This window comes from Notolabrus celidotus, chromosome 2 (genome assembly GCF_009762535.1).
Source record: "Notolabrus celidotus isolate fNotCel1 chromosome 2, fNotCel1.pri, whole genome shotgun sequence".
In the NCBI taxonomy this organism is placed as follows: Eukaryota; Metazoa; Chordata; class Actinopteri; order Labriformes; family Labridae; genus Notolabrus; species Notolabrus celidotus.
Window position 1 is genome coordinate 33,652,853 of NC_048273.1, and position 27,619 is coordinate 33,680,471.

At 40.8% G+C, this 27,619-nt stretch overlaps 3 protein-coding genes across 10 annotated transcripts; 2 read left to right on the forward strand and 1 right to left on the reverse strand.

Annotated features, from left to right (window-relative positions):
* Positions 1 to 792: 792 nt before the first annotated feature.
* Positions 793 to 11,284, forward strand: akr1a1b (aldo-keto reductase family 1, member A1b (aldehyde reductase)). 3 transcript variants are annotated; one of them, XM_034702963.1, is made up of 9 exons: positions 793 to 952; positions 5,996 to 6,091; positions 7,068 to 7,187; positions 7,433 to 7,584; positions 8,352 to 8,547; positions 8,630 to 8,829; positions 9,880 to 9,952; positions 10,074 to 10,160; positions 10,976 to 11,284. In XM_034702963.1, exons 2-9 carry the CDS (start codon positions 6,011 to 6,013, stop codon positions 11,039 to 11,041), a joined length of 975 nt encoding a protein of 324 aa, XP_034558854.1. In that variant the 5' UTR covers positions 793 to 952; positions 5,996 to 6,010; the 3' UTR covers positions 11,042 to 11,284. The 3 variants fall into 3 exon arrangements, with proteins under 3 accessions (XP_034558854.1, XP_034558846.1, XP_034558862.1); XM_034702955.1 differs by lacking the exon at positions 793 to 952 and adding an exon at positions 968 to 1,078; XM_034702971.1 differs by lacking the exon at positions 793 to 952 and adding an exon at positions 4,321 to 4,409.
* A 173-nt stretch (positions 11,285 to 11,457) lies between these two features.
* c2h19orf44 (chromosome 2 C19orf44 homolog) lies at positions 11,458 to 26,626 on the reverse strand. 6 transcript variants are annotated; one of them, XM_034702844.1, is made up of 11 exons: positions 26,498 to 26,626; positions 26,147 to 26,283; positions 25,883 to 26,050; positions 25,120 to 25,217; positions 24,493 to 24,955; positions 17,685 to 18,024; positions 17,191 to 17,270; positions 13,198 to 13,654; positions 12,977 to 13,066; positions 12,390 to 12,556; positions 11,458 to 12,077 (listed from the first exon to the last, which is right to left on the reverse strand). In XM_034702844.1, the coding sequence occupies exons 2-11, from the start codon at positions 26,261 to 26,263 to the stop codon at positions 11,988 to 11,990; spliced, it is 2,070 nt and encodes a 689-aa protein (XP_034558735.1). In that variant the 5' UTR covers positions 26,264 to 26,283; positions 26,498 to 26,626; the 3' UTR covers positions 11,458 to 11,987. The 6 variants fall into 6 exon arrangements, with proteins under 6 accessions (XP_034558735.1, XP_034558765.1, XP_034558776.1 ...); XM_034702874.1 differs by having other exon boundaries at positions 26,541 to 26,625; XM_034702885.1 differs by having other exon boundaries at positions 11,458 to 12,088; positions 26,424 to 26,613.
* Positions 20,855 to 23,138, forward strand: LOC117826651 (uncharacterized protein PFB0145c-like). Its single transcript, XM_034702896.1, has 2 exons — positions 20,855 to 21,643; positions 21,797 to 23,138. The coding sequence occupies exons 1-2, from the start codon at positions 20,943 to 20,945 to the stop codon at positions 23,034 to 23,036; spliced, it is 1,941 nt and encodes a 646-aa protein (XP_034558787.1). The 5' UTR covers positions 20,855 to 20,942; the 3' UTR covers positions 23,037 to 23,138.
* Positions 26,627 to 27,619: the final 993 nt, after the last annotated feature.

Below are 27,619 nucleotides of genomic sequence, written 5' to 3' on the forward strand. Positions count from 1 at the left end.
TCCCTCTGATGCTTTGGAAGCTCTCTGTGGACCATGGCTTTTGCTGTAAGATACCACTGAGGAAATGTCATGAAAATCCTCCTAGAACAGCTGATCTTTATTGGGATTGATCAAAGTCACTTTAAATTATGACAGGTGTATACTGACTACTATTTGTCATGAGTTTGAATGTAATTGTTTTATTCTGTACACAACCACACCCCCAGTTATAAGACGGTGTGTACACTTGTGCAACCACATTTTTTTAGTTTTTTAGTTTTTATTCTTCCCCCTAAAATATATATTTTTTTCAATTGAATTGTTCATGTTATAGGTCACATCAAAGGTGGAAAAAGTTCTGACATGATTTATCTTGGTCTCATTTTTTTTTTTACATCACAACGCCTCGCATTTTAACAGGGGTGCGTTTGATATCCACTGTATGTATGCACCAACAGAGCAGCGCTCCTAGTTTCATTGTTTGCAAGTCATGCAGTGACAATGAAGGCATTCTATTATATTCTATTTTTTTTTCTCCATATTATATACAGGAGATAAATTTGAACCATTAAGGCAAGTGGTGTTTATCCAATTAAAGAAAACAAAAATAGGTAGACGGGTGAAGAAATCCGTTAATGAGAAAAAACAAAAACAAAACAAAAATGATATTAATAATTAAAATAAATTTTAATGAGAAAAAAGAAAGAAAATGACAATAGTGGAAGTAAAAAAAAAACACGTTAATATATAAAAATAAAAATAAAAATACGAAAGATGGTAAATCCCAGTGATGGTAAATGTTATCACCGGATATGGAGCACCGATCATCCCGGAAAGGGAAATGTCACATAAATGAGGTGGAGGTGGTTTTGAACATTTGGCAGAAAACAACAGTCGTGCATATTTGTCCTGCTCTGCAGAAGAGAAGAAGACTCCTCTTTGTTGAACCCACAGCTCTTAGTACCTGTAAACGGTAAGTGGGGGCAGTGCAGCTGTCTGTTATGCAACATCACAGCTGAGTGCACCGATCATGCAGTCATTCAGATCTCAGGTCCTAACGCAGGTTTTACGTCGTGTGTGTTGTGACACTGGCAGGAGGGTGAGTGTTTCATCAAAGGGACAATGGCTTATCTTTAATGCGAAATAAAACGCGTCTGAAATTGTCACGCTGAGGCAAGTTTGATTGTTATTTGCGATGCAGCTAAAGCTAAAGCTAGCTGCAGTTTTAGAAAGTAGTGCATGATTATGTGTTCACAAATGACCGAACTACATGTCACCTGACTGTTATCTGCAGCCTGTCATGACTTTTGAATCATGGCAGCTTTATGTGTACATGTTGCATCAGCCACAGCGTGCTAATGTTTGCAGATTTGTTGATGCAAGCTGTACTGTGATCTGAAATCAGAGAACAGGTATGCATGTTAAAGGTGTCAAAGCTGTACTGTGATCTGAAATCAGAGAACAGGTATTCATGTTAAAGGTGTCAAAGCTGTACTGTGATCTGAAATCAGAGAACAGGTATTCATGTTAAAGGTGTCAAAGCTGTACTGTGATCTGAAATCAGAGAACAGGTATTCATGTTAAAGGTGTCAAAGCTGTACTGTGATCTGAAATCAGAGAACCAGGTATTCATGTTTAAGGTGTCAAAGCTGTACTGTGATCTGAAATCAGAGAACAGGTATTCATGTTAAATGTGTCAAAGCTGTGCTGTAATCTGAAATCAGAGAACAGGTATTCGTGTTAAAGGTGTCAAAGCTGTACTGTGATCTGAAATCAGAGAACAGGTATTCATGTTAAATGTGTCAAAGCTGTACTGTGATCTGAAATCAGAGAACAGGTATTCATGTTAAAGGTGTCAAAGCTGTACTGTGATCTGAAATCAGAGAACAGGTATTCATGTTAAATGTGTCAGAGCTGTACTGTGATCTGAAGTCAAAGAACAGGTATTCATCTTAAAGGTGTCAAAGCTGTACTGTGATCTGAAATCAGAGAACAGGTCTTCATGTTTAAGGTGTCAAAGCTGTACTGTGATCTGAAATCAGAGAACAGGTATTCATGTTAAATGTGTCAAAGCTGTGCTGTAATCTGAAATCAGAGAACAGGTATTCATGTTAAAGGTGTCAAAGCTGTACTGTGATCTGAAATCAGAGAACAGGTATTCGTGTTAAAGGTGTCAAAGCTGTACTGTAATCTGAAATCAGAGAACAGGTATTCATGTTAAAGGTGTCAGAGCTGTACTGTGATCTGAAATCAGAGAACAGGTATTCATATTAAAGGTGTCAAAGCTGTACTGTGGTATGAAATCAGAGAACAGGTCTTCATGTTAAGAGATGTCAGACACTGTGGATGCTTTCCATCAATTGTGCATTGTGAGTGCATCACATCAGGCCCTGGTTTCTGAATGTGTGCTGTGTTGTTCTTAGCTTCAGTTCAGATGCAGAGCTGTGATAAACAGCTGCAAATGTAATAAAGGAAGTGGACCAGTACATGCAGCAGATATGTTTCTGCACAACAGGACAGCTTTAAATGGGTTTGATCTGAAAAACAGCTGCAGCACTGAAAGCTTTACTGATTTATTGAGACCTCTTCTTTGCTCCTTTATTTTGAATAACTGAATATTCCCTGAAAAGTTGAGTTCAATGCAACTTAAGTTGTAAAACATACAACTTAAGGTAAAACTGGCCAATTATCTATATGGCACCCATTGTATGTTTTTTTTTAGCAGAAAGTAGAACAAATGTGCACCAAAATGACAATTTATATAAACTCAGAAGGGTTTTTTACATACAGAAAATGCATTTCTAATATTATGTCAGCACTATTATGTAAGGGATAATGTCGATAATGAGTCCTTACCACCCTGAAGGCTTCTTAAAATACAAACACGTAATAAAATTGATGAAACTCTTTGCAGCTTAAAAATGGAAGAACAGGCATGATGATCAAAGTTCTCCTGCCTGCTGCACTCTCAATGTGCTGATGCTGCCCAGTATCCCTGTCAAGGACAAGGAACTAGAGCTTATTAATAGTCATTGGTTCCTGCGCTGCAGATGAACATGAATGATTTTCTCAAATCTTATCGTCACATGCAACCCTAAAGTCTTTCTCTTGTTTTCAATAGCAAAACACTGGTTTGCTCTTTGGCTGCTCAGGCTAAGAGTTTAGATGACATCACTCCACTTTCTAGTCTTTGAATATGGAAGAATGTCAATATTTGTTCTTTTTGGAAAGATTTGTCTACTATTTTCAATGAATTTAGAAATATCATACAGTTTTCTCCCTTTGAACGTTATGAGTTTGGATTAATATTTATGGTTTATTTGTAAGTGAAAGATGCATCATACAAAGACAAACTTAAAACAGCCATCTTAAGCAAGTAGCATAGATTTTATAGTGGATAGTAATTTGCAGGTCCCTCCCCTGAAGGCCATCTGGTAGGCAAGGCAAGTTTATTTATAAAGCACCATTCATACAAAGAGCGATTCAAAGTGCTTTACAGAGTTAAAAAACAAAACAAAACATACAGCAAAGACATAAAACATTTAAATTTGATATGCGGCCAGTTATGTTTGATTTACTATCTCTCTCTGTGTACTTAGGTAACTTAATATACATAGTAAACAGTGTTGGGTCTTATTATTTATTTAAATGAGATGGGATTATTCTAAATAATCAGCCCCCTTCGCTGCTCTGAAATCTGTAACTTGCAGAGTCTTGCTGTTCCATCGCACACAGAATCACAACTAATCTTGTCTTAACCGAAATTAACCCTTTAATCATTTGTGAGAATACAAGATTAAAATCATATATGTTGAAAAAAACGAAAAGACATACTGGATACAGCAATACAAAAAAAAGACACATGATGCTGACAGACATGAGTACTTGTTTGCTGCTGTTGCTCTGGTAGTGGTGAAGTTTGCAGTAAGTTTTAACTGATTTGGTAGCGAGTTCAAGGATTTTGAAAGTTTTGCAGATTGAAACTTTACTCCCACCACTTGAAGCTGCTCTGGTGGATCTGCTGCACCTCCTTGGTCTCATTGTGTTTTTAGGTAAATGCTGAGGAGCAGGGCTGTTTTATCATTTAAACATGATCATTTTATAATATAATGTATTTATTGGCCTGGGACTGGGCAGTTAAACCACAGATATGTGAGAGCATCACACTATTTAAAATCAGAAAGACTGCAGCTGAGTGTTACAAAGTAAAGTTACAACCGTTCATACCTTCCAGGAAAAGCTCAGTCTGGTGACTTTTGAGGGAAATGCCAGTCAGCACTTCCCTCTCCTTCTCGGTCAGTCAGGCCACACAGAGCGTCTGAGCACATTCCAGCTCACTGTTGTTCAAAAAGAAGGATTCACAAAACTGTAGATGAGGAGAGAGTGGAACTTTTAGTTTATGTAAGAGAACTTGTGCAGGTCCAGAAAAGGTAAAACCTCTCCACACTTGAACACTTCCATTTTATATATTTGAATTTGTTGTTACATCAGCTGTCTCCTGATACCAGCTCTCAGATTGCAGCTATAAAGTTGAAGCATTGATTCATCAAGGAAGTGAGACATGTTGAAGTTGGCTAATGCTTTATCACTGTGTCTGACTCTCATGCTTTGTAGTTTGCTTTGTAAGAATGTAAGCTCACTCGTCATTTAGATAAAACTACATGAGAAAATCTTGAGCGTGCATTTCCTTGCCTCTTCACATTCTCAAGTCTGGCCTCACAGTTTGATGCTTTTCTTTGTAATGTGGCTTCATGAAGGATGGTAGAATTGTAGTGTCTTTCTGTATTCTTTGATTGATTCATAACGTTACACTTTAACCTCGCTCCCAGAGTCAACGTGCAGCAGTGCTCTGTGTTGTGGAACTGTAAAGTGTTAGATCTCTTTATCTTTAGAGGCTTATATCCATAGACTGTATAGATAATGAAGGTAGTATCCACGACGTCACCCATCTGTTCCTGAGTGCTGTTTTGAAGCCAATCGTCGGCGGGAGCCATATTGGTTATGCTCAACTCAACCAAACTTAGGCTGTTTCCGAAACGGCCTGCTACATACTACTTACTAATGTAGTAGGCAGTAGGTATTGCCTACTACATACTGCGTTTGAATTTAGTATGTAGTATGACTGTTCTGTTCGATCTGTCATGCAGCATGCTGAGCCAGACTTCGCTGGATTTCCGGTTTCGGAAAGCGGAAGTAAACAACGGCGAAGCCGATAAATAAAATGCTTATTTAGCATCCATTTATGATTTAAAAAGTTAGGAAGTAGTTTATATGTAATTTGATAACTTTCACAGCAGCCAAAAACGGATTTCCTCCTGTCAAAAAATGAGGAAAAAGAAAAAGCAGAACGAGCGCTGTGCATTATGGGAAACAGTACGCAAGGCAGACTGGTCCAATGCATACTGAGATATTTTCCCAAATCAGTAGACATCCGGGGAGTTTTGGCATACTGCAGATTTTGCTCTTGTTCACATACTACTTACTACATACTGAATTTTGGACATATCAGTACGTACTGCTAGTATAGTAGGCGATTTCGGAAACAGCCTTAGTGTGACGTAAAGAGGCGGGGTTTGAGCCTCCTCGCCAACAGCTACAGTGTTCCCGCCTGTCAGTCATGTCCTTATTTGGGCAAAACTTGTAATCTCAATATCTTCTGAACTGTTGCATTAGAACACCGCAACACTGCATCTTCTATCTCACCAGTATGATTTCTAAGTGAATCATATTACATGTAGCCTTACACGTTGACAGTCATTCAGGATATAAGTTTTAGCTTGACTAACTACTAATAAACAGCTCTCTCTTTCTGCTGATGTGTTTGCTTTGTGGTCACTCTCTCCTTTGAGTACAGTCACTATTTGTTCCATTGCACCAGGGCAGCTTTTGAGACATTATAACACTCAGTAATGCCAATGAGAGGGTGAATTATGCACATCTTTCTCGCTGCTGTGGCTTTAAACATCAGATTCAGCTCCCCTCACCGACTGAATCAAGCTCTCCTTGTCCTTTTAAGGTGCTTCTGAGAGCCATGAATGACTTTGCAGTTCTCAACACGGGGCGGAAGATGCCCCTCATTGGACTGGGAACATGGAAGAGTGAGCCTGGGAAGGTAAGCTGCAGTTATATATAAAAAACTAAATTCATTCTGAGTGAAAATTCTGCATTTTGATTGGATCTCTCTCCTGAATGAATGTCATGAAAAAGCTGTAATGCACTGTGCTCTGTGTGTCTGCTTATTCATTACCTTCCTCGCCCCTAATCCAATGTTGAAATGTATGCACACGGTAAAGCTGCACTTCTCAGTATTTTGATAAGGAAATGTTATCTGTTCACTGTGATCCATTACATTTTTGCAGGTTGTGATGTCAATACTTTTTCAATCAATTACTCAATCTTTATTTGTATAAAACCAAATCACAACAAACACTATCTCAAGCATTTTGCAAACATCTAGACCACCCTATGTCAAATTATGAACAGAGACCCAACACCAAGACAGGATAAGACTCAGTCTTACCCCACCTTAATCCACCATTAGCAGTATTTAGCTAGTTACAGTGGCGAGGAAAAACTTCCTTTTAACAGGCAGAAACCTCGAGCAGAACCAGACTCATGTTAGACAGCCATCTGCCTCATCCGAGTTGATTCTACGGCAGGTCAGAGGAACCTACGAGACAAGGAAACTCAGGGACTCCAGAGAGGTCTATGGTTAGTAACTTTAATCGGACAGGTAGAGTTAAAGTAAGTGATTAGGTGGTTGGGGGGAAGGGGGTGAGATAGGATCCCAATGTGTCAGTGCACCAGTCCCCCTGGCAATCCAAGCCTATAGCAGCATAATTCAGAGCTGGTCCAAGCCTGAGTCAGCTCTAACTATGAGCTTTATCACAAAGGAACTCTGGTGTGATAGAAATCTGTGTATACAGCATCAACTTTTAGCAACCAGTGCTGTGTTTTCGCCTCTCTTCAGGACAAACAATGAATGTGAGAGATCAAGTGTGTACTCAATAATAAAAGGACCCTGACCGTTCTGCCTGTGCCACCTCTAAAGTCAATGTTAAACTTGTCTCATATTTTTTATGTCAAAGGTAAAGCAAGCAGTAGTTTGGGCTTTGGAATCTGGGTATCGGCACATTGACTGTGCAACAATCTATGGAAATGAAGTGGAGATCGGAGAGGCCCTGCAGGAGACACTCGGCGCAGGAAAGGTAAAACTGCTTCACCGAACTGCATTCAAGCTCAAGTTTCAGTGCAAGTGTTTCTTTTCTTCTTTAGTTCAGTCATGCAAAAAGATAGAGTCAGGTTAGAGTTCCAAAGGTTCAGTATTTATTCAGCCAGGTGTCCAGGCTTTTGTGCGTCAGATTTCACCATCCCGCCTGTCCTTGTTTGATTCATGAACTGTAAAATTGACATGTAACCCACTCTACACTCTCACACGTTGTCCACACGCCAGGCCCTGAGACGAGAGGACGTGTTTGTCACATCCAAACTGTGGAACAACCGACATCACCCTGAGGATGTGGAGCCTGCGCTGCTGAAGACTCTGAAGGACCTGAAGCTTGAATACCTCGACCTCTACCTCATCCACTGGCCCTATGCCTTCCAGTGAGCTACACCTCCATATTTATCTAACATCATTAAGTCATCATCGACCATAATGACAATAACACCTTAGTTTGTCTTAGAATTATAAATAATTACCATAACAACAACAGAGAAATAAGGTTTCCTGTAAGTTTCTATCCCAAGACAAAAATGTAGGCAACTTGTTATTCTGACATATTTCCATTTTGAACCAAAGCCCAATCAATATGGGAGTGTAATGCATTTCTAATATTATCACAGCACTATTATACATTGTTATCCAGTTCCCCTGTTAAATACCCTTAGCTCAGTTGTGATGCTCTGCTGTAGACCGTGCAGAAAGTTTAGGGAAAAATGTGTTTACAATGCAGCAATATGGCTCCCGCCGACGATTGTCCTCATAACAGCGCTTCAGAAACAGATGGGTGACATCACGGATACTACGTCCATTATTTACACAGTCTATGGTTTAAGCTGATAACAATTCTTACGGAGAGACCCATAGCTGTAGACCTGTTTTTTTGTTAATCCCAGCTAACAGACATATTATTACATCTCTATTCTTAACCTTTTGACAAACATTAAGTTGTAAAGAAAAAGGTGTATAGCTCCGTTCATCCCTCATACTTTTCACTTTATGTAAAACTTAAAGTCAAACTTTAGAGGTTTAGCTTTTAAGGAGATAAATGGAAAGGTAGGCTAACATTTGTTTGTTTCCCCTTCTGTTCGTCCATCATGCTTACCTCCAAGTGATCTTGTAAATGTGGCTTTCTCTCTCCTTCTCCCAGACAAGGAGATGTTCCTTTTCCCAAAAATGAGGACGGCACTTTACTGTACGACAACATAGACTACAAGCTGACCTGGGCCGCCATGGAGAAGCTGGTGGGGAAAGGCCTCGTCCGATCCATCGGCCTGTCCAACTTCAACAGCAGACAGATCGACGACGTTCTGTCCGTGGCCAGCATCAAACCCACCGTCCTGCAGGTAGGTGAAATGTGAGCATGTGTCAGGGCTGGTGTTCTGATTCCACAGATAATACTGGTATCTCTGTGTTTTGGTCTTGTAGGTAGAGGGCCACCCTTACCTGGCCCAGGTAGAGCTGCTGGCCCACTGTCGGGACCAGGGCTTGGTGGTGACAGCCTACAGCCCTCTGGGTTCTCCTGACCGGGCCTGGAAACATCCCGATGAGCCTGTTCTGCTTGAGGAGCCGGTGCTCGCTGCTCTAGCAGAGAAATATAAAAAGTCTCCTGCCCAGATTATCTTGAGGTGATAATCCTGTACAATTAATCAACCAGATTATATCATACTGTTCAAATGTTTGACATTTTATAGCAATCACCTTTTATTTCAAAGGATATAAGAAAGAAATTCTTTCAATTAAAAAAAAAAAGGGAGAATTAAATCTTTCAAGTTTCCAAATTTTAGATTGTAGAACAATCCTGCCATAAGATGTTTTTGCGTGTTACTAGAACAATACGAGAACCTTCTCTTCGAATATGGAAGGGTATCGCTTACACACGACTTCCACCAGATCCGTGTTCACTCTGTCTCGGGTCCGTCTCCGATCCGCTGCGGTCCGGCTCTGTGCTCTGTCCTCCGTCAACACCCACCTGGTGCGTTTTCAGAACGCAGCACCAAGCAGGCCACTGCAACAAGGTTTCTCCTCCTCCTCTCCTCGTCCATGTTGTCTTTATGGTCCTCTGAAAACCTCTGACTTGATGACTCCAGGCCTTGCTCCGTTCAAAATGACATTTTGTTGTCATAGTTAAGTTAAAAACAATCCAACGATAACACAGTGTTTTATTCTGAAAATTAACCGGATGTTTTCATTTGTTTTGGTGCCTGACTTCCTGTCCCGCTCCATCTGCTCTGTGCTGATTGATGCCTCGTGCTCCGGCATCCGGCAAAAATAGAAGTCTTGTGTATCTGAGCCGCTTTGTTTTGACTTGCTGTATCAGAGATGCAGCCAGAACGCAACAGAGCGGATCCAGTGGGAGTTAACTCGTTGATTAGGATAGAAACCTATTAGATCCGGTTCCGTGTCAGATCGGAGACGGACCAGATTCGGATCTGGTGGAATTTGGCCGTTAATGTAAACATTTGAAGATAGACATCAGCCAAACATCACTATTTAAAGGTTTGCTTTATGTGACGCATTTTCCTTTGAATCACTTGTCACATTAAAACTTTGAAGTCATAATTTGAGGATATACATTTAAATTAACAGATGGATAAATAAAAGTATCTCAAATCAAATGTTGAATGTTGTGATATCATGCACTTTACATGTATTTTATTGTTTCATTTTGTTTACAGGTGGCAGACCCAAAGAGGCGTGGTAACGATCCCTAAAAGCGTGACAGAGTCCCGTATCAAAGAGAACATTCAGGTGGAGTAAATCTCGACTGTGAGCTGAAGTAGTTGTGTTTTTGCATCACATGTTGTGGTGCAGCTTTAGTTAATAAAAGCCAACAATGTGTAAGTGTTGTATCTGCATCGTGTGTTCTCAGGTGTTTGACTTTACCCTTGAAGCAGACGAAATGAAAAGTGTAACAGCACTGAACAAAGGATGGCGCTACATCGTGCCAATGATTCAAGTGAGTAGATTTTATTTGAATGAACTGCCATGGGATAAAAACATCTTACATGTATTATTATTTATTATTCATAATGTAACTGTTATGGAGGGTTTTGTTCAACCAAGCGGCAACCTTCGGTCTCAAAATATGAAGCCCATGCGGTAGTGTTATAAACTGCAGTTCATCGAGTGTGCACTTGAGGCTGGCTGCAGAAACATTTGAAACCACATACACACCAATTCAAAAAAGACGATATTTGCAGCAGAGATAAACATGTTTACAGCCTGGTACAAAAAACTGCTTAGGAATGAAGAGCTAATATCTCTATCGGCACACACTGTATGGTGGGTGAATTTTTTGCTAACGCAATGGTTCAGAAGATATTAAGATGACGTGTTTTGCCCATTTAAGGGCATGACTGAGAGGCCGGAACACTGTAGCTGTTGGCGAGGAGGCTCAAAGCCGCCTCTTAACCTCACACTAGGTCGACAGCAGTTACAGTAGGTTCAGTTCAGCATTTCCAATATGGCTCCTGCCAACGATTGGCTTCAAAACAGCGCTCAGGAATGGACGAATGGCACAGATAATATGTCCATTATTTATACAGTCTATGGTTTCGACACAGCTGCATTTTAATTTTCCCTAGTTAACGAGGAACTTAATTACCATTTATTTAACTAAATAAAAGGAGTCTGTATTCATTATAGAACAAGTCTTCCTGGCAGATGAAAGTCTGATTTTAATAGAAGTAGTGTTTTACTTTGAAAATCACAAAAAAAAAACATCTCTGAAATGCAGATAGAAATACATTAACTGCTGTTTTGATGCTACAGGTGGACGGAGAACGTGTTCCCAGGGATGCAGGACATCCTCACTACCCTTTCAACGACCCTTATTGACCGCTCATACAACAACCTGAATTTGTGCCTTCAACCGCCCCCCCCACCAACACCACATCCACACCCCCACATCATATATAAATGTTCCTGGATGTGGCATCAGAGTTTGTCTTTAGATCATGTCAAATCAAGCACTTATCATAAGAACATTTCAAGTTATTGTTGGTGATACAAACTGAGAAACCTGTATGATTGTAAACATACTGTACGTGTTATTTTTTAAATAAACATTTTGTTACTTCATTAGCAGGCGTCTTTATTCAGGAAGATGATGATTATGAAAAATGAATTGGGGAACATGAATATATTTTACATCAATATGGAGTTAAATGCAGAATATTAAGTGAAGTATTGTTTCAAGGATCATGACTGTATGAATGAGGTCAATCTGTTGAAAGAAACTTTCAAATCGCAAATATTAAGAAATGTTTTATTGTTCCACAATATCAGACACTGACATAGCCAATAATCACAAAGTAACATTAAAGTGTAAAAAGGTATAGAAAAAATCAGACTGTACTGCGGTTTAATTTTTTGGTTAACTAGCGATTCTTACAAAGCATAAAAAATTGACATTTCGAACCCTGAAAATGAAAAGTCTTGATGTTACGCTGATGAATGTTTGAGTGACAGCGTTGACGCTCAATGCTATTTCACCAGCAGAGGTTATCATTAAAATATAAAACAATTCAATCCATACACAAAGACTTGGCATAGCATGATTCTACCTTTGACACAAACGTACACCTGAATCTATGATGACTACACTTTCACAAAAGCATTGAAATTTTATGATACTTTACATTTTATATGAGAACAACAAATAATCTCATCCTTCATGTGGTAGAAAAATACTATTTTTATGTACCAAACTCTTCTTGAAAAAAAGGACCAGGAAAATGTCTTTGCTTCCACACATGTCGATGTGTTGTCGGTCATTCAGTGATCAGATGTGATGATGGTCATTCATTTCCTGCATCACTTCTTCTATGGCTTCCTCCACTGTCAGCTTGGGAGGTCTCTGTTTGCGAATATACTGTGGAACAAGTGGAAAATGTTGCAGACAAAATTATAATGAGAGTGGATTATCTTCACGTTACAGAGAGGTAAAAGCTTTTCTTATCTGCAGTATGGAATACGATGGCGATTTAAAGCTGGTAGCTGCTGTTATTTCCTGTCACATGATGCAGAATGCAGAAAAGTTGTGTGCAATACATTTCACTCAGCATGCAGAAACAAAATGTGCAAAAATGTCAGCTGAGTTTATTATACAAACTGGACTAATAAGGCTTTCAAACTGTCATGTCAGTTGTCCAGTCAAAATGTACAGTGTGTGTTTGTGCTTCACCTCCATGGTGTCCTCCAGCGTGGTGTATCGATAGTTTGGTGGTTCCAGGCTCTTCATCAAGCTGAAATGAAGATCTCTGTTTCTTTCAATGAACCGTCTTGTCAGTGCAAGTTGCTGTTTCAGTACTTCATTGAGCGCAAATGCAGCTGGGTTGAAGGTGCAGAGAGCTGAACAGGAAGCATAGACATGAGAACTGAAGATCAGTGCTGTGACTTTAAAGCACAAATACCATAGACTGGGTTTGGGGCAAATGTGGCATTACATACTAAGGATTGTGCAGCTACTAGTCACACCATTTTATAAAAAGGGGAAACATGCTGAGAATACAATAACAAAGTTATCTCCAGTTGTACATCATTGTGCTATGTGGCTAAAGAAAAGACAGTGAATGTAGCTTGGCACTGGAAACAGAGGGAAACCATCCAGATGTGGGTTTCAAACTTTTGATTAGCTTCTATTAAATTTATAAAGAAAATGCAATATTGAGCCTTAGCAGAGGTCAGCCATCTGTGAGTGCATGCTAGTTCTCTCTTTCTTGTCTTACCTTGTGTTTGTCGTACCTATTGTTCTGTTAATATAAGTCTTACCTTCCACCATATCTGCACTGAGAGTATGAGCGACCACTGGGCTGGGATACGTGTAAGCCGTGCCCACAGTAGGACCTAAAGTTGACATACCTATAAAGGGAGGGACAAAATAATAGCAATAGTGAGCACTCCCACAAAGCAACTCAATTTTAAAAGTATTCATAGTCAAGTTAATCCTGATAAATGAATAATCCAAAGAGTGGTGATTGTGTCAAACTAACCAGGAGCCAGTGAATCAGGCTGAGTCTGAACTGCTGAGTCTTTTAAAACTGTTTCAGTGTAAGGACGTCTCCTGGACCGGCTGGCATGTGATACTGAAGATGTGGGGGCTCTGGAGTCCGTGCCTCTGTTAAATGTTTGACTTTGGTTTGCAGTTGGTGAGGTGTAAGAGCGACTTGTGTCTGAGAAAGTGCTTGAGTAATCATCTCCTGTCCTCCCATGGGAAACATCTGAATCAGTCGTTTTCTCCATAATCTCTGATACAATCTCCTCTTCATCTCCATGTGCCTGCAAGTGCTCTGAAACCTGGCTGGCACTGTGATCTGGCTCTGTCCTGCTCTCACTCTCAAAGTCACTTTGGTAGTCCTGCATGTCCTCCTCCTCCTCCTGCTGCTGCTCGCCTTTTTCCTCCTCCTTCAATCTAGGCAGCTGTTGAGGGGAGCTGTGTTTGGCTTGTTTCTGCTTAGGCAGAAAGAAAAAAGCAAACACTTGACAGAGTCCTGCAAGTAATTAGACAGGATCAAAAGTCTAATTACACATTTTAAGTAGATCACACATTTTCCCTGGAGGAATAATCCTGCTGGTAATATTTTAACAATAACCTCCACATGACTGGACACTAAAATATGTCAAAGAGCGATATTGTAAGTGTAAGGTAAATCATTTAAGGTAAAGTAAAATAACAAAAAAGCATGTCCTGGCTTTATAAATCTAATTCTGCTGATACATGAGAACATAAAGGTAAATTTAGATCATTCCTTTTAAGGAAACTGAGTAAGAAAATGATAACAGAATAAAAAATAAAAATAAAAGTGTACACTACTTAAAAAGACCATCTTTTCTTCTTTTCCAGGCTTCTGATACAAAATTAGGAAGTTTAACACGTCAAAAATTAAACTAACCATTTTAGTTTTTGCACATCTGTCCACCACAATATTTCAGGCTTTTTACAGGCAGTCTCTTGAAACAATATCTCTCTGAGGTCATCATAGTTTGTACAGTACAAAAGAAAATGGGACTCTGTTTCCACTTCATTCAAATCACAAAACTCACAGACTCTGATATCTTCTAGGATATTTTTACATCAACCGACCTCAATGTCCAGAGGAAGAACACCAGATCTTAACTGTGCAAACAAAGATCTTTGGCTTCTAGATAAACAAGACGTTGCATATAATTCTGGGATGAAATTATGCTTGATCTGCACACATGCCCCTCGTTTTGGTTTGGAGAGAACATTTTCAAACTATTTTACTTCATATTTCAACAAGAGCTTATCTTTCACAGAGTTAACAATACAGCACATATTATTCCTAACATTTTTTAAATTATTTTATTTTACCTTTATTTTACAAGGTAAAACATGTTTGAGAACCGGTTCTCATTTACAAACATGGCCTGGTTAGTTGTTCTGTTAGTGCCGACACCAATAGTTGCGTAGTCATGATTTCTATATATTTATTTCCCTGAATTGAACAGCGATGCAAAAATAATCAAAATGACTCATCATGAATCATTTTGCAACATTGATTTGTAAACATAAGTACAATATTATATATATATTTACTATGTTTCTATTTATTTTCAACCAGGTTGCGTGATCTCATTGTAGCAATGATGATGTGGGTCATTTAAAATCCATACTGGTTCACCTCACAAGTTCATTTCCTCTTTGTGTGTTTGACTTCAGTCGGATGTAACAATCTTATTTCTGCCATTATTTGCCAAACATAATTATCATCATCCAAATAATAATATATTTAACAACAACTAATATATATCTGACAAAGCTTATAGTTAGAGCTGGCTCAGGCTTGGACCAAGGTTATTATAGTTAACGAAAACTAACGAAATAACGAAAACGAGAGGTGAAAAAACATTTTCGTTAACTGAAATAAAAATAAAAACGAGGCTTCACAAAAAAACGAAAACTAACTGAAACTGTATTGTGAGTTTACAAAACTAACTAAAATAAACTAAAATGATAGAGAAAATGTCTTTAGTTTTAGTCTTAAACTCAGTATTTCGAGTGGATATGTAAAAAAAATCAAGAACGATCGGGTGGACGTCTCTGCTCTCTGCATCTGCACGGGAGCGCGCCAAACGGAGCCTGCAGCTGACGGGCGCGCGCACTCACTGCGAGCTAGAATTGCGGGAGGATTAGAGACGAACTCTCTCGCTCCGACTACCTGCCCTGTTTATAACCGTTCCTGTGTGAATGCCCAACAAGTAAGTATAATGAGACGGAGAACTGACTTTTCCTGTCCATAGGCATTCACGTGTGTTAAAACTCCCGAGAGAGCAAATAGACGCCATGAGGGCATGCGTCATCTCATATTATTAATCACCCATATGATCCTGTTCTGTTCATTTATCATTATAAGTGTTAATGGTTAATTGGTGGCAGTGGTATTAGAGTGATATGATTATTAGTATACTTGTAGTGGTAGCATCTGAATCATTATCTCTGTATCAATGATTATTGTTTATTGCTTATTTTATTGTTAAGGATGTATCAGTGAATCACCATATTATTTAACACTATAGAGGGTCAGTAATGCTAGCCTAAGTGTCCATATTGTGACCATCACCCTTATGTTTGTGTATTTATTTGATGTGTTGGCCTCTGTGGCCTCATTGGGTCTGCTGTACTGTTGTGCTGTACAAGGAGAATATTCACTAAACGGTTAAAGCTCCATCCTGTCTCTTGTCCAGTGTGTTCTGACCGACACCCCAGGGAGAGTACTATCCTACAGAGTATCTACCAGTATTCCCTATTTTTTAAGATATTAATTTTTTGTTTGTTTTCTGCCAGTTTCACTTCATTTGGCTCATCCACACTTTGCCTGCAGAGCGTTAATGGCAGCGAAAGTCAGGAGAAAGCGGCAGAGCCCCATTTGGGATTACTTTGAATATGACTGTCTCTGATAGGAGTAAGTGCCTTGCAATGGAAGGTGATAAAATATGTTGAAAATATGTTTCTCAAGGGGGAAAATCCCACTAATCTTAAAGTCCATTTTAAAAGCTCACACAAGACGGCTAACCTAGCATACCTTGTCAAGGCAAGAGAGAGTGCCCAGCCCCCTTACCCTGAAACAGAAGCTAACCCCTGGCCAGGCACACAGGCAAAAAAGACTAAAACTAATACTGAAACTAATAAAAACTAAACTAAAACTAAGCATTTTCAAAAAATAGAAACTAAACTAAACTAGCAAACCCGCTTCAAAAACTAATTAAAACTAAACTGAAATTGAAAACAAAAAGTCAAAACGAAATAAAAATAGAAACTAATGAAAAATGCAAAACTATAATAACCTTGGCTTGGACCAGCTCTTAGTTATGCTGCTATAGGCTTAGACTGCTGGGGGAACTAACACACTGACACACTGGGATCCTATCTCACCCCCTTCCCCCCAACCCCCTCATCACTTACTTTAACTCTTCCTGTCCCATTAAAGTTACAAACCATAGACCTTTCTGGAGTCCCTGAGCTCCCTTGTCTCGTAGTTTCCTCTGAGCTGCCGTACTACTACTCGTCTCATCACTGTCACCGCTCCATTTTTCCAGACCCAACTTGGTCGAGGCAGATGTCTGTCTAACATGAGTCTGGTTCTGCTCGAGGTTTCTGCCTGTTAAAAGGAAGTTCTTCCTGCCACTGTAACTAGCTAAATACTGCAAGATGCAATGCTAATGGTGGATTAGGGTGGGGTAAGACTGAGTCTTATCCTGTCTTGGTGTTGGGTCTCTGTTCATAATTTAACATAGAGTAGTCTAGACCTCCTATGTTTGTAAAAGCGTCTTGAGATAACGTTTGTTGTGATTTGGTGCTATACAAATAAAGATTGATTGATTGATTGATAATAATAATAATAATAATAATACTTTATTTATATAGCACTTTTCAATACAAGTAACAAAGTGCTTTACAGTGGGCAGTGATTGATTGATATCTTTAAAAATGTTCAAATGCTTAATAAACTTGGGTCAGTACCCACCTCCTTGTGTGGTGCTTCCTCAGTAAATCCAGGGTTAGCAGGGACGAGGTCATCTAATGTCATCACATTTATCTTGAAGTCTGCATTAACAAAACACCATGACAGGATGTATAACAGAAAACATATGAACATAATTTTAGTGTTATAAAACCAGAGTACTTCAAATTGCATCAGCTGTAAAAGTAAAACCAGGAAACAAAGCTTTTAAAGCTCACAACACATACAAGAGTAACCTCATGAGAGCCCTCCAGAAAGCTACAGAATGACGCCTACGTTTTATCAGAAGCTTGAAATGAACCTGAATAGTCTTGCATCTACAGTATTGAACTTCACAGAGGGATGATTTAGTGTGTGTACCTTTTAGTCCGTCTAGGATGCATGTGATATGGAGTGAGGAATAACATATTATTAGTGGACACAAGCATTGTATTTAAATCCTTCTGATTCTTGAATAACTATAACATGAACTGATATTTTCACTGAGCTTCTCTCACCTTCAGAGAAAACTTCACTCATATCACTCTGAAGATCTTCAGCGTTACACCGAGCAGGGAAAAGTTCCTCCAGAGACATCACCTGGCTGCAGCCAGACATGGAGGAGAGGGATCTCGGTGGGCTCTCGGTCCTGTGAGAGTAATTCAGTCTTCTAGGAGGAGACGGGGAGATATGGGGAGGAGAGGGGGATGGGGAGAGTGCAAAGGGGCTGAAGTGGGACTGAGCCTGGCCAGTGAATCGAAAAGGAGAACTGCGATGAGTAGGAGAGGTAGGGGAGTGAGTAGGTGCTGGCTTTGGAGGAGGAGTGGATTGGACCTTTGGACTGCTTTTGATCAACATCTGAAAAAGAGGAAAGCATAGTACTGTGTTACACTGAAAGAATACTGTCAACTAAGGGCTTCTGCAGGGTAAATGTGAGACTCTTTGAGATCTATAGAATGCAATTTATGTTGGATTTTCCATTTTCACACTTCAAGTATAAAGGTCTGATGAAAAAGTAGCTATGAACTGAAGTTGTTTCTTATTTATTTTTTTTATTTTTTTAACCTTTATTTAACCAGATAAAAGACCCATTGAGATCGAAACCTCATTCGCAAGGGTGACCTGGCCAAGAGTGGCAGCAACATACTTCATAGTAAACAAAACAGACAGATAACAACGACAACAAACATTAAAATATAAAATACAAGCAATTTGATAAAATAAAGTGCAGAAGTTATTTTACAGTTATAAAACCACCATCAGTATATCTTCAGGACATATCCTGGAAACTTTGAGGTACTTTTTCTGAAGTTGAATGTATTTGAATTGTGTATAAAACTGTGTTCTGGATAATATCTATAGCCATTAGGGCTGAACGATATAGACAAAATTTCATATCTCAATATTCATGCCAGATATCTCGATACGATAAGACTATGGGTTAAGTGAAAACTAAGCATTTTTCAGAAGAATAAAAACATCATTGTAGAAAAGGCCCTAAAGTTATGTTAAATCCTGTTTTGGTTTCAGTTCTGTTTAAAGGTGACATATCACGCTTTTTTCATCAATATATATTGGTCTAAGAGGTCCCCAAAACATGTCTTTAAAGTTTGTGCTCAAAAAAACACTTTGAAATCAGATTTTGGCATGCCTGAAAAGCCCTCTTCTTCAGCCCTCCTCAGAACACTCTGTTTTCTCTCTGACCACGCCCCCTCAGGAAGTGGACGTGCCTCGGCTGTCCAGCACGTTGATCTAATGTTTACATGTTTGCTGAATATACACGGCTGCTCAGAGATCACGTTACTTCAACCCTCTGAATCTGATCCAGAATCTGATCCTGACGGAGAGGCACCTTTAGCAGGACCTTTCTGAAGGATTGGTCACAGATTTAGTGTTTCTTGTTGTTTTATTTATCAGTATGTCGACGTGTGTCTTGGTACACAGCTACGAACATGTAGCTATGTGGCTATGCTAACTAGCGCTAGCACTTATCCATGATAAATAAAAATCATCCACTAGATCTTCAAATCTGCAGGCCTGGGGAATAAAACCGACCTCTACCAGAAAGGCAGCGGGACCTTTTCTGGAGGATTGTTCACATATTCTGTGTTTCTTGTTGTTTTATTTGTCAGTATGTAGATGTGTGTCTTGGTACACAGCTACAGCTACGACATGTAGCTATGTAGCTATGCTAACTAGCGCTAGCACTTATCCATGATACATAAAAATCATCCACTAGATCTTCAAATCTGCAGACGTGGGGAATAAAACTGACATTTGTGTTTATTAAGACAGCCTACAACTAGCATGCCTCCCTCCTAAGCTCCTTGTTAGCACACATTTGTGCAGGTAATGAAAAACGGAGGAGGGATTCAGTATTACTTTATACAGTCTATGGGCTGAACAAGCTCCGAGTTCTGACTCCGTGACAGACCGGATATTGTTGTTACGTAACAAAAACCCTGAAGTCTGAAACGGCTCGTTTCACACACATTTACAGAAAGGTGCAGAAATCAGAACAGGGGCAGAATGGATTTTTTTCATTCTCAGGGCGTTTGTAGACATGCCAGGGACACATATTTCAGGTTTGTAGACATGCCAGGGACACATATTTCAGGTAGAGAACCATTAAAAAGTCAATTTTGCATGATATGTCACCTTTAAGTTATGCTTCCTCTTTCAATGTGGGAGGGGCTTCCACAGCTAGTGTTTGACTTTGAGTGAGTGAGGCCATGCGGTGATGAGAGCTGGTGCAGTGACAGACAAGTGATAAGAAGCTGGATGTGCGTGAATTAAAGAGTGAGTATTAATCTAAAGGATAATTATGATAGGAACGTTGGTTTAATTTGATGTTGCACTGTGAACTGTTATTGAGCCACCTTTTAGAGTGTAGATGTTCTCCATGTGGTCATTGTGTAGACCACAGACTGTCTTGCTAAGCTAAGCTATAGTATAAAGAAGTGTGTTTATTGCTTTACCTATTAAAGACATATTTGTTGTCCCTTTTTCTTTGTAGAAAACCACACACACGCACACACACACACACTCACACAAAGTAAAAACCCAAATCAACCAACTTCCAACTCTCTGTGTTTTTCGTTTCTCTCGAACAAATGGCCTTAAGTGGTGTTCTGGCCGACACCCCCTGTGTGAACCTGGTGAAACTACACAAACTAGTGTCCAGACGGAGTTATCAACATTATCTCCACTACAATCATAATACAAAAGGATGTGGAAAGAGCAGTTTTATTGATGAGAACTCTGTCAGTCATCAACATTAACATACTTTCACCATTAAATAAGATGAAATCAAACATTTTACTGCAGCTCTGCTTTAACAATTGAGGCACTTCTGGGCTTGCTCAAGTGCCACTCTCTTTTTCCAGCTGTGTGAGAAGTGGCACACCAACTTTTTGCAGTCACCTTTCACTGCATTTTCTAGAGAAAATAGATGTACAAAATAATACATAAAGATATTATGAGAGCTAAAACCACATATTAATGCAGATTGTCCCCTCTCTCTCTCTCTCTCTCTCTCTCTCTCTCTCTCTCTCTCTCTCTCTCTCTCTCTCTCTCTCTCTCTCTCTCTCTCTCTCTCTCTCCATAGCAACATGTGTGTGTGTTCTAAAAGCATGAACTCTGTGACATGATATTCAACCTATTACATCATAACATCAGGGAGAGTATAAACTACAGCAGCTCTCCATCAGAAGGATCATTTTGAATCTGTTGTCGGTGAGTATCAGAGAGACGTCCACACTCAACAATCATTCAAAATGCCCAAACAAACGCAGAAAATGGCCAAGGCCGGCAAAGGCAGAAGCAAATGTCAAGAGGACCCGATCGATTTTTCCAAACTTCCTAAGGACTTAAAAACACCTGATGAAGTCTGGAATGCAGAGAGGGGTAACACTCGTAAAAACAATAGATCCAGCCGCTTTCAAGAGGAGAGAGAAATGGAGTTGGCTGAACAAAAGTCACAGGACCAAGAAGATCTGAAGAAGCCGCTTAATCCCACTGCTGATAAAACTCCTGCCGAAGAAGCTGAGTTTATGGAGACCATCAAGAGCCTGTCAAAAAGGCTTCTTCTAAAGGAGTATCTGCAGCTGAGGAAGGACTTCGTAACCACCGAAGATAAGCTGAAGAAAAAACTTCAGAAGGAGAGGACAAAGAGCGAACTTCTCCAAGAAGAGCTGGAGAAGAAGAAAGCTTCAAACACTGACGTCCAGGAGAGTGCAGAGGTCCCTGCTCAACAACAACAGGCTGTTCTCCTAAACCCTGAAACTGAGGAGAAATTAAAGTCTCTGGAAGACAGGGTGCTGAACGACCAGAGTGTTATCTCCAACCTGATGGCTGAACGGGACACCCTCACACAAGAGATGGCAGAGATCAACATCCTGAAGGAAGAGGCCATCAAGAAGCAGGAGGATCTCTTGGAGAAGAATGAGGAGCTGAAACATGAACTCAGCCTCAAGACATGTCTTGACCAGGAAAACGAGGAGCTAAAACATGAACTCAGCCTCAAGAAATGTCTTGACCAGGAGAACGAGGAGCTGAAACATGAACTCAGCCTCAAGAAATGTCTTGACCAGGAGAACGAGGAGCTGAAACATGAACTCAGCCTCAAGAAATGTCTTGACCAGGAAAACGAGGAGCTAAAACATGAACTCAGCCTCAAGAAATGTCTTGCCCAGGAGAACGAGGAGCTGAAAGAGAAGGTCAAAACCAGCCAGGAGGAGTTCAATGCTGAGCTCCAGCTTGCAAAACAGAACCACATCCTCCTCCAACAGCACTATCAGGCTCTTAGAGTCGCATACCAGAAGCTCGGTGAGGCGTACCAAACACAGGTCGTCACTGTCAGAAATCAGGCTGTAAACCTTCAAAACCAGCTGAAGACGCAAGTCCAGTCAAATGCAAACAGGAAGAGGGAAGACCAGTGGCTCATCAGGAAGTTAAAAACTGACCTGAAAGCCCTTCGAGGAAAAACGTCAGCGACCATCATCTCCCAGAAAAAATACTTCTTGAAGATTATAGAGGGGCTGAGCAACCAGCTCAACTCTCTGAGAGAAATTCGAGAAAAATACGACGACCTGAAAGAGGAATACAATATCAGACAGGAGGAGTTCAACGCTGAGCTTCAGCCGGAAAAACAAAAAAATTTGCTTCTCCAAGAGGATCACGAGAGCCTCAGAGAGTCCTACATAGAGCTCAGTAAAAACTATGAAGCCGTGATCATAACTCTCCAACAGTGGGCTGAACTGGTCACTCAGCAGGGACTAGCCATCCAAGTCCAGGAGGAGCCTGAGGACTCAGAGATCAACAGTACTGAGACCGCAATGACCCTAACACCCCAGGAAGAGCCTGAAGCATTGACTCCAGTCATTGAGACAGAGACTCCAGCCACTGAGACGGCGACTCCAACCACTGAGACAGAGACTCCAGCCACTGAGACAGAGACTCCAGTCAGTGAGACAGCGACTCCAGCCACTGAGACAGAGACTCCAGCCACTGACACAGCCACTCCAGCCACTGAGACAGCGACTCCAGCCACTGAGACAGAGACTCCAGCCACTGAGACAGAGACTCCAGTCAGTGAGACAGCGACTCCAGCCACTGAGACAGAGACTCCAGTCAGTGAGACAGCGACTCCAGCCACTGAGACAGAGACTCCAGTCAATGAGACAGCGACTCCAGCCACTGAGACAGAGACTCCAGTCAGTGAGACAGCCACTCCAGCCACAGAGACAGCGACCCCAGCCAAACCGTTCTGGAAAATGGTCAGACATTTTCTGGGTTTTAGGAAGCCAAAGTCCTGGAAGAAGAAGGAGCTGGAGCCTACATCATCTCCTCACTCCCATGGCCCCCCATAACCCTTCCCTCCCCGTGTGGGTTTCCCCCGGGTAACTCCGGTTCCCACACATAAATGCAATTACTAAAACTAAAAAAAACTAAAATAAAACTAAACAAACAAATGAGGTTTTTCAAAGAGTCACTTTCATTACAGTGTTTTATCATTTAAAAGAAAAATAGAACAAAATGTCTGCTGTCTGCATGTTAATGTCTGCTGCTACAGACTCAGGTTTTATCATCAGTCTTCAGAGTATTATTTGAGTTTGCACATTTACATGTTGTCTTGAAAAGCAGAAATATCATCTTCACCAGTTTTTACCCGACAATTCTTGATTCTGATTGGTCGAGAGACCCCGGGGTCAACCTGATTATACTCATCAGCACATTCTACCTCTGCCTGTTGACACTGTGGTAAAAACAGTGGCATACTCAGGTTGTTCGAGGCGCAGGGGTGAGAAATAAAAAGGGCATCTCCTTTCAAATCCCTGGTGCTCACAGTTTAGGATGAATTTAAATGTATTGAGGCAGCGTTAACAAGAAGGAGGTCAGGGGTCGTCCCCCAGAACATTTTGAGCTGTTAACACTTAATTCCTGCATCATGGTGAATATTTATCTGATCAATTATGGAAATTTAATTCTGAAAAATTAATTGTAAAAAAATAAACAAGTTCTATAATTCTACATTATTGATTATAGTACATCATTTAAATAGAAAGAAAGAAAGAAAGGTACTTTATTGATCCCCAGGGGGGAAATTCAATTTTTTCACTCATGCTATTTTGGACATGCTACACATACAGTTTTTTGGTATATACATACAAACGCACATAAAGTGAACATGCTTAGAGAGAGACGTCAGAGTGTGGATGCTGCCGTCAACCAGCACACCCAGAGCAGTTGGGGGTTCGGTGCCTTGCTCAAGGGCACCTCGGCAGTGCCCAGGTAAGTGAACCAGCACCTCTCCAGCCACCAGTCCACTTGCCAAACGTTGTCCATACTGGGACTCGAATCGGCGACCCTTCGGTTCCCAAACCAAGTCCCTATGGACTGAGCTACTGCGGCCCCCAAATTTCATAACATAATGAACTACATGGGCATTCAGAGGGCACTTTTTCATGCATTTTACTCTGAAAGGGCTCCAGAGAAGACCACTGTATTTAATCATGTTGTTTTGGGGCTTCCTTACATATCAATTGAAATGTTGTATTTTCAATTGATAAGAGAAATTCTGAAATAAAGGGGGGGGGGGGGTTTATTTAACCCTATAACGCCAAGCATATCATATATTTGATAGATCAGTTTATGAGACCTCTAGCCATTGACTTTCCAACAGGTTACATAAGCCTAACATATAGTGAAAATACTGAAACTCTGCATAACAATCAGTGACATGAGGTGACAATGCCGTAGAGTTGGAAATAGAGAAAATGTAAAACCAAGCAGGAAAACAGCCTGGGATTAAAAGTTGGAAGGTACCTTGTCTGTAGTTCTTGCAGAAGACGGTCTCCTTGGTTTCAAGAAGCTGCTATCCATTGAATCCAGCGAGTCTCCGAGCAGCTTCTTCATGTCCTCTTCATCACTTTCCAGACTCACACCACTCACGACTCCCCCCGACTTTTTGTCCAAACTAGCCGAAGGGAAAACAACATCAGCAGCTCTGGAGGTGGACCTGACTTCAGTATCTCTGCCTCTTGTGGTGTTCTTGAGGAAACGTTTCCCCGACAGGCTCTGGTCGCTGCTGGACTGTGCTGAGAGTTGCACGGGGGCCTCCAGGGACCTGGCAGCTGGTGGGGGTGAGATTCTCAAGTCGGAGGTTGTATTCTCAGAACCCTGCCTGGTTTGTTCCTGAGCCTGCTTACGGCTGCGGAAGCGACTCTCGATTTGAGCCAGTCTATTTAAAGCAGCGTTCTGGAAGCCTCTCTGTGAAGACGACACGTATCTGACCAGAGGATCAAATGATAAGAAGAGAACAAAAGAATGAAGTTCTAGCAGCAGAGTGGGTTTTAGGAGTAGAAATATTTAGTAAAAGTTTGTGTATTAAGTGATAAACAGAACTGGTGCTGAATAAAATATTCTTCCTCTCACATATGGAAAGAACCGTACCTTGGATTAGGCTCTTGACTGCTGTTAGTTGCAGGTGGAGGAGCCTTCTTCAAGAACCTGCTCCCTCCTCCACCCAGAGAGCTCTGAGGTCTGAGATCCTGGTGAAGGAAAACACATTAGGCGTTTTTTGACCAGAGGGACTTTATCCCAGAACTACATGCGTTTCGACCTGTGGACCCAGTGTCTAAATTTAGTTCAGGGGTAGATAATCTCCCCCCTAAAAAGCCCCTGCTAGGGGGTTAGTACTTTTCAAAGGTCCAGGAGCTTTTGGGGAGCAGGGCCTGCAATGCTGAACGTGTCTGATTGGTAGATTAACCACAGTGTTTTTGTTCCACCCGCCGGCCACGATAACATCACACACATCTGTGATTCACTTGATTTCTCTTTCTTTCATTAGTTTTTATTTGTTCTATCTTTTTTGTATGTGTGTGTACTTCTCAAAAGAAGAAGCTGTGATTCTCTTGATTTAGCAGCTTGCAACAGTAGTCTTCTCTCAGCCCCAAACAAATGCGTCTCTGCAGGTGTTATGGTTTTAAAAGTGATCCTGTAAACTGTAGACCTTCAGCTGAACGTAATAGTGTTTGTAGAGTTTCCCCCGGTTTTGAAACACAGTGGGAGTATTGAGATTCAATATCCTCATCAGATAAGTATTTAAGTATTTATTAATGTGCTAAAAATACAGCATCTCAGAAATAGCTCCTGCTTCCAGTCTTTCATACCCACAGCATATGATAAAAAAGCAATATCTTCTTAATTTGCTCACCCTGGTGGGTTCCCTGCCTGTGTCCTGGGTGCTCCATGCAGTGGCAGAGCTTCCAGGGGCAGCTTCAGGGTCAGGAGCTGAGCTGGCAGAGGACAGGTCACTCAGATCTGATAGTAAAGTTTGAGTTGGGGGCACAGCTCTGGTTGTCACAAACCCGTCAACATCATCCTTTACAGAAAAAAGGGGGCATTAGTTCAGATGTTAAAAAAACCTTCTGATTCTAAAGTAACATTCAGTTCCCTAGAATATGTCTCTGACACTCACCGCACGACTCCATGTTTTGGTTGCAGACTCATCGGCTCCTACTCGCCCGGGTCTCTTGGCGGAGAGGAGAGCTTGAGCTCGGTCCAGAGCTGAGCTTCGACCTCCTCGCCTCCACATCTTGTGACTGGAAACTCTCCCTGAAGAAATACTACATTGTTTTCACATGTTTTACTGTTTCACAGACAGCTGTGTTGCCTTACCCAGTTACTGACTCTTCTAAAATGTGTCTGAGACAGCTTTGTTTGCTAGCTCGAGGCTAAAACTCATAAAAACACACCGTTTGCTCGGTTAGTAATTCCACTGCACTTTGAAAATGGAGCTTTAGAAATCTGTTTCGAGGCTTTGCACTACCTTTCGCAGTTTCACATCATTAAGGTGACACGAAGCAGCTTACAGTGTTTTATACATTGATCATAACAACCACTCTGGCGTCCCCGTCTCCATGGAAGTGTATCCTTCCTGTTCTTCTTCTTCTTCTTTGGTGATTTGCAGGCTTAACGGAGCGATGCTGCCCCCTGCTCAGGGACGTGCGGTCAGGGGATCACCTGCCTCATGAAGAGTAAAAAATAAATAATGATTAAATAAAGATCTTTTCAATTTTAGTTCTCTGATCTGTGCTTTATATTGATTTTCTTTTTCATTCAAAAATGTCCATGTTTTCATAGTCCAAATGGCTGAATTTTCCTATTTCCCACTCAAATACATGGGCGAGACATAGGGGCCAGACCAGGGGAGCAGCCGGCTCAGCTGGAAGTGAAGCTTTCAGAAGAGCGTCTGCCCCCTGGTGGCTGGCTGCAGTATAGGTCAACAAATCCGTCTCCCCCATTCATTTGAATGGGGGAGCAGTCAAACTTAAATACACATCGTACGAATGTCTCTCACATCCGTATGCTGTGGTGATATGTAGTTAGTATTTGACTGTTTTGGGTTCAAGGCCTCTTTTTCTGAAAAGTTTCTTTTTCATTAGTTATTAGAGTTTAAAAAACAGGGTTTTACTTCTGGGTTTGCTTTGATTCACAGCCACCGTAGAGTGAAACTTCAAAGGACACACAGCATCTTGTGACGGTACGCTGCAGAGTGGAGCTCGTTTCAGTGGCTTTACAGGCTCTGGCTGCACAATGGCTGCGCCCAGGAGCAGGATTTTTTGACTTCAGAACCGTACAACGGGAAGAGGCGGAGCAACGCTGTCCATTTTTATTTACAGTTTATAGGCGAGACACGAAGTGCGGCAGCAAGCAGCCGAGCCTCATCTCAGAATGCGCAATTCCTCACCGACTGGGTTGAGGCCATCAAGTGCCTGTTTCTGTCTCTCTTCATGTCTCCAATATAATGTTATCAGACACTTTTAATATGCACTCTAGTTTTCAACAGTCAGGCTAATGTATTTTTTGTTTTTTTAGAATAGATTTTAAGATTATTTTATTGTTTTTTAAATCTCTTAATGGTCTTGGTCCTTCTTATTTATTAGATTTG